At 37.7% G+C, this 6,869-nt stretch overlaps 1 protein-coding gene across 5 annotated transcripts in view; it reads left to right on the top strand.

Moving 5' to 3' along the window:
• The window catches only part of FBXW7 (F-box and WD repeat domain containing 7), a 193,370-nt gene extending 187,247 nt beyond the window's left edge, over positions 1 to 6,123 (top strand). For all 5 annotated transcript variants that reach the window (XM_014890687.2, XM_088163742.1, XM_088163744.1 and 2 more), the window contains 2 exons: positions 2,798 to 3,008; positions 4,088 to 6,123. In XM_014890687.2, coding sequence (XP_014746173.1) covers positions 2,798 to 3,008; positions 4,088 to 4,356 — 480 coding nt within the window. In that variant the 3' untranslated portion in view covers positions 4,357 to 6,123. The remainder of the gene's footprint in view (positions 1 to 2,797; positions 3,009 to 4,087) is intronic.
• The last annotated feature ends 746 nt before the right edge of the window (positions 6,124 to 6,869 follow it).

Below are 6,869 nucleotides of genomic sequence, written 5' to 3' on the forward strand. Positions count from 1 at the left end.
TCAAGTCTGTTGGGCTACTTGGCACTCCTTGTCTTTTTATCTGAAATCAGATTATTTCCCATCGTCTTTTGAAAGCAGGAGACACAAACCAGGGTCCAGTCAAAGTCTTATCAATGCTTGCTAGAAGTGAAATTTTTTGTTACTCCTTCTATTCAGATACCAGAGGGTCTTTTCTAGAGTATTTTCACCAGAAATGCAGTACATACAGCAGATAATCAGTCTATGTGCCAGTCACTCTCCATTCTTTTGAATCTAGGTGCCATGCCCAACCATGTCTGACTGCAGAGACCTAAGGTACTAATTTTCTGCCGGTCTTATAAGAAGCGGCAGCCCCAGATAGTTGAGTTCCCTTAACTGGGTTTGTTCTTCCATTGTCAGGTACCAGTCAGTCCACATGGACAAGTAATCTCACATTGCTTTAAATATAACCAAGATTCCTGTCCAGCCTTTCTTCTCCCAGGCTGTAGCTGTACCTTCATTCATTCCCTGCCAAGTTCAGATCTTCACACTTTTTACTTGACTTCTACACTCCTTGCTTTTGGTCAGTTCTACTGTTTCAAATGTCACTCAAATCCTAATGAAACTAGTAAATGCCAGACCTCTCTGAAACTCTTTCTGGTATCTCTAATAGTACTCTGAACAAAGTAATAGTATCTCTGCCTCGAATTGTCTCCCTCTTTGTAAAAATACAACCAAGACATTCTCTGTTTCACATGACTTTTTACTCCATCACAAAAAAAAATCATATTGGTTAAGATAATTTTCCCACAAATCTGTTTGCTGCTACTTACCACATTACAAAGGGCTTAAAAGTTCCTTGTGGAAATTGAAGTTAGGCTGATTGATCCATAATTCCCCTACCCCATCATCTCCTTCAATAAAGGAAGGAATTGTATTTGCCATCTGAAACTTTTCTATCTTCCATAGGTTCTCAGAGATAGCAGCAGATGTCTCTGAGACTGTCTTAAAACAACTTGCCTTATGTGATTTTGATCCCCCATGCTAGGAAAACCTTATACTCATTTGTCATTGGCATTACTGCTGTAATGCCACATGGCCTATACTCACATGGCTGACGACTGAGACAGAAAGAAGCTAAATAGCTGGCCTCAATAAGTGTTTCCTTCCCACTGAGGATGAATGAGGGGCTTTTGGCCTTCCTCTTGGTGTGGTTTTTTTGGTTTTTTTTGTTTGTTTTTTGTTTGGTTTGGGTTTTGTTTGTTTTTATTTTTATTTGTTTGTTTATTTTGTTATGGTTCTGGTTGGGACTTTTTTATACAATAGTGAAATGGCTCTTGCTAGTTTTATCTTGTGTTGTGCCCTGCCTTTCTAGTTTTGTCTCAGTGTGCTCTTTTGTACGCATCTATTGATCTAGTTTCTTACGTTTTGTACAATTCCTTGTGGTTTAGCCATAAGTGGGTCACAGTAATTTACAATACTTACTATCTTTTACACAGGATAGTTTGTGTCTTTAAGAAACTGACAACTGTCCTGAACTCTTCTTCCCCTCAGAGAATAGATACACAAAAGTCTCATGGGAAGGAAGTCTCTGTTTTTTCAAGCATGCCTGCTTGAAGCCCACTGTTTTTATTCTACTGCTTTTTCCCTTTTTTGAGAATTCTAGACTCTTAGATCATTGTCACTATGTTAGCATTGAAACACATAATCACAGAATGATTATATGCAGGTGCTTTTATTGAAGAGCTCTGGGAATCAGGGGTGCAGACCCAAATCTGACTCTGACATGGATTCGAGATGGACATGTTTTTATACCCTTTTTGTTATATAACTATATTATTAAACCCATATTGTTCTATTGTATACATTGATCTTATCCAAGCATGAATTTTTGTAATTTTCATTAGGCGCCCCAAATATCCTTTCTCACGATTCTTGTTACAATTACATCATTTCTCATGATTCTTATTATAATTATATTCAATTACCAAACAATAATTACATTTAACAATCATATCATTTATCATATGATGATTACACAGGTGTGGCTTCACATGATCTAGAAAAGACAAAGCTATATATTTGTTCCCAGGGCCTAGTTCCCTTTCCCAGGCCTACCAGACCCAACCTTTCTTTCCACCCCCTGAATCTATTGTATGCAATTCCCATGATTTTAGAAACATTTTAACCCTATGCTATCAACTATAGCTCAAGGTATTTTCCACCTTTCTGTTCCCTACACGGCCTCTTGGTCAAAAGAATCTCATATCTGTATGCCTACATGCCTGAAGGCCTGTATGCCTTCCCTGCAATGACTGGAAAGTTGCACTTCCTTACTGTACACATTTAGGGTTACAAAATAGCTAAATTTCACATTTTTCAATTACATTTCCTTCCATTTTCTTATGTTGTGAGTTTTGTGTAGATGATTCTGGATTAATGTTGTTGTAGTTCTCCTGCCTAAAGTCCCTCTGACTTGTAAAAAGCAAGGTTGGCTTTTTAACATCTCCTTTAGGAAAAGTACTCTCTCTTACCTTTGCACACTGCAAGGTAGTCAGGATCTGCTGTGTTAAACGGAGGTGTATTGCATTTCAAAGACTAGTAGCTGAGTCTCTTTTCAAACCATGTCCCTCAAGAGCCCACGTCTTCAACAGAAAATTGCACTGACCATGAAGCATCTGCTGTAGTATCAAACATGGCCATCTCTACTGAGTTCTTACTTTGTACTGTACTGAATATATATAGTTTCTGTATATTTCATTTAGTGATTTAAATGCTTAATAGCCTTCTTTGTAAGGTCCTAACATAATTGCTTGTAATAGATTTACCTTTCTTGTAGTTTGATGGTATCCATGTGGTGAGCGGATCTCTTGACACTTCCATCCGAGTTTGGGATGTGGAGACAGGCAACTGCATTCACACTCTAACAGGCCACCAGTCACTCACAAGTGGAATGGAACTCAAGGACAATATACTTGTGTCTGGGAATGCTGATTCTACAGTCAAAATCTGGGACATTAAAACAGGACAATGTTTACAGACATTGCAAGGTAAGTTTAAACTAGCTTCATGTAAATCAAGCAGCCTACAGTGTTCTGTGCTGCAGATTCTACATAAAAAAGCTTTAAAATGATTATGTACAAAGAAACAAGCACTGACCACTTAAAACTTGAATATTTTTCTGATGACAGCTGTGTGATCTTTTTCTGAACTAGAAGAACAAAATGTATTTAATCTAATCTATTCATATAATTTGCCTATTATGAAAAGCAGATGGTCTGGACTGATAGCAATTTGCTATGGGTATATTAGCCTAATAAGCCACAGAAATATGTAGGAAATTACATCTCAAAATAGACAGTCAATGTATTTATGTAGGGGTCACTTGAATGTTTCAAAGCCTCCAGTTTAATTTGATCAGGAGGCAAAGTACATTGTCTGTTGCAATAAATCAAGAGATGCAAGTGGAAGATGTTTTCTTTATTTCAGTAAGGAGAAAGTTGTTGGTTTGGGGTTTTTTTTCACTCTATGTTGACAGTAGCCACTCAGGCATCATGTACACAAACCCATGGTTGTGTTTCTCCCCACAGAAAAAGGTCTTATATCATTCTCATATAATATATGCAGCAGTGCTGGCTGGAGCAGAAAATTTAATTTCCCTCTAAAGCAAACTGCTGTTTTAACAGTTTAACAGACATTTAGTCTTTAAGCTATATGTCAGCATATAACTGTCAGTATGTACTGATGGAGTAAACTCATAATAATACTTCAAAAGGACTTGGAGCCGAACTCTTACAGCAGTCACCTCATTGTGGATGTTAAGTTCGTTTTCATGGATGTCCAAGTGCACGTTTGCCCAACTGCCGGTATAAAGCACAATGAGATCACTGAAACAAAGAAGAAAATACTGGGGAATTTTTCTATACCTGCCTTCACTTTTTGAAAGCATGGCAAGGCTTCTGCACCTTTTAATGCACAAACCCAGGAGTTACAACAGATGGTTCTCTAATAGTTCTAAGAGATGGAAAGAGCTGTGTGCAAATGGCAAGGTGTTTATTCTAGATGCAGCACTGTCTGACATTGCTTTCTAATTAATTACAAGTAGAAATGTTTTTGTTTACTCTTACAGGTCCCAACAAGCACCAGAGTGCTGTGACCTGTTTACAGTTCAACAAGAACTTTGTAATTACCAGCTCAGATGATGGGACTGTAAAACTTTGGGACTTGAAAACAGGTGAATTTATCCGAAATCTAGTTACATTGGAGAGCGGAGGAAGTGGAGGCGTCGTGTGGCGAATCAGAGCTTCTAACACAAAGCTGGTGTGTGCAGTTGGGAGTCGCAATGGGACTGAGGAAACAAAGCTGCTGGTGTTGGACTTTGACGTCGATATGAAGTGAAGGGCAGAAAGATGAATTTTTCCAAATGTGTAGACAATGTTCTCCTTTCCCTCCCCCGTGAAAAAAAAAGAAAAATAGTAAAAGGAAAAAAATCCCTTGTCCTTGGTGGTGCAGGATGTTGCCTTGGGGCAACAGATCCTAAAGACCTACAGACTACAAAGGAAAAGACAAAGATGACAAATTATTACTGACATGAGAGGCTTTTGCTGTCTCGTCACATAAAAAGGCTACACTTTTGACCAGGGCAGCTTTGCAAAAATCCAACTTTAGAAATGAAACCAGGTGCAATTAATTTCTTTACTTTCCTCCAAAAGCTCCTTGAGCAATTTGGAGTGAAAAAAATGTTACAGTTGTTAACAAGTTATTTTACGACAAAGATCTTGAAATAAGCTGCACAGGCAAGCCTGCTTGTGCACCCCTGGGTCACCCTGAGTCCCAGCAGCCCCTCTGAGCAACGAGCTGTCCCTTAGCCCTGCTCTGAGCAGGGGGTTGGATGGGGCTCCCTCTAAGGTCCCTTCCAACCTCCACCAGCAGTCACTGGCTGACTTTCAAAAACTAGAGAGCATCTACAATGAGAAAAACAAACAAAAACAAAGAATCCATTCCTGGTGTGGAAAAACTAAAATATTACTGTGAATTGTTTTGTACAGTTTTATCAGAGCTTTTTCTTCTTTTTTCTTTATTCCTCTTTTTTTTTTTTTTTTTTTGCCAACCATTGCCAATGTCAGTCACAGTATTAGCCTCTGTTTAATCTATTTACTGTTGCTTCCATCTACAGTCTTCAACGCATAAGTTGCTCTGAGGTGGCAAGTTGTCCTGGGTTTTGAGAGTCCTCTGATGGATTTAATTAATAATGCTGGTGCTAGAAGTAGGTCTTCAATTACGGGATTGTTGTCCCACCCCTGTACTGTATTCCCAGTGGCCAAACTTATTTATGCTGCTAAATGAAAGAAAGAAAGAAAAGCAAATTATTTTTTTTTTATTTTTTTTTCTGCTGTGACGTTTTAGTCCCAGACTGAATTCCAAATTTGCTCTAGTTTGGTTACAGAAAAATACTTTTTGCCACTGAAACTTGAGCCAACTGTGCCTCTAAGAGGCTGAGAGTGGAAGAGTTTCAGACGATTAAGAGTGAAGTTTGCCTGCAAATAAAGAATTGAGTGTGTGTGCAAAGCTTATTTTCATTTTCTGGGCAAAAATTAAAACACATTCCTTGGAACAACGCTGTTGCAGCCTGTTCTGTGGGGAAATTTTTCTTTGTGAGGGCTGTGGTGAATGGAATGAACATATATTAAAAAAAAACCTGACAAAATTTAAAAAAAAATTATAAAATGCAAAAATTAAAGTTGCTGGTCAGTCTTAGTGTTTTACAGTATTTGAGAAAAAAACAACTGTTACAGTTATTTCTGGGAGGAGCTGACAGAGCAAAAACTTATGTTTTTGTAAAGATGTCACACACAAGCAAAATGAGAAAAGAAAGAGTCAAATGGTTTGCCTCATTCTCCAAGAGCCTCTCCACAACTCAAGCTGAACTGTGAAAGTGGTTTAACACTGTATCCTAGGCGATCTTTTATCCTCCTTTTTTGTTTTTGTTTTATTTATAGTCTGATTTAAAACAATCAGATTCCAGTTGGTTAATTTTAGTTATGTAACAACCTGACGTGATGGAGGAAAACAACCTTTAAAGGGATTGTGTCTATGGTTTGATTCACTTAGAAATTTTATTTTCTTATAACTTAAGTGCAATAAAATGTGGTTTTTTTCATGTTAGTATGTCTTTTTTAAAAATTTTTATTTTCTAGTTGTTAATTCAATATTATGTATCCTGTGAGGGGTAAAGCAGGTCAAGTTGCTCTTCTTACTGGTACCTGCTAAAATATGTCTTGAGTCTTCTTATATAATCCTTCTACAGGTGTGTGAGTGTCTTCTCCTTCAGTTACCATGTAGGATTTGTCACGTGGGTCTGGACAAACAGGCAGGAAGGACATTTGCTCCTTCTCACGAGGAGCATGTCAGGAGCGGGGAGTTGCTCTGGGGGGGAGGCAGCTATAAAATGCAGCTAAAATACCTAAAACTTCTTCTGATAGCATCTCATTACTGCATCTTAAATTGAAACCTGATATTTATTATTTATGGATTGCAATCAGTTGATTGCAGTTGACAGCAAATAATAAATCCATAAATACAATTAAAATCAAAGTTAGGATTGTAGGAGAGCCTGAAATAAAGCTTCAGAACAAATAATAAAATAACATCATTCCACATCAGTTTTATCAGAGTCCTGAAACCAAGGTAAGTAGTCATCAGTCATGAGAAACTTAGAACTCTCTAAGTTCTGTCTCAAATCTCCTTGACCAAAATAATTGTTTTCTTCTGTGTAAGCTTTTCTTTCAGGGCATAGCATTTGCTTGTGACAGTTTTCCCCTGTAGAAAGCTGTCATTAAAAAAACTGAAACGAAACAGTAGAAGAGAAAATGCATGGATAGAAAGGAAAAATATTTATATACTTACGCATG

This window comes from Sturnus vulgaris, chromosome 4, assembly GCF_052056855.1.
Source record: "Sturnus vulgaris isolate bStuVul1 chromosome 4, bStuVul1.hap1, whole genome shotgun sequence".
Lineage (NCBI taxonomy): Eukaryota > Metazoa > Chordata > Aves > Passeriformes > Sturnidae > Sturnus > Sturnus vulgaris.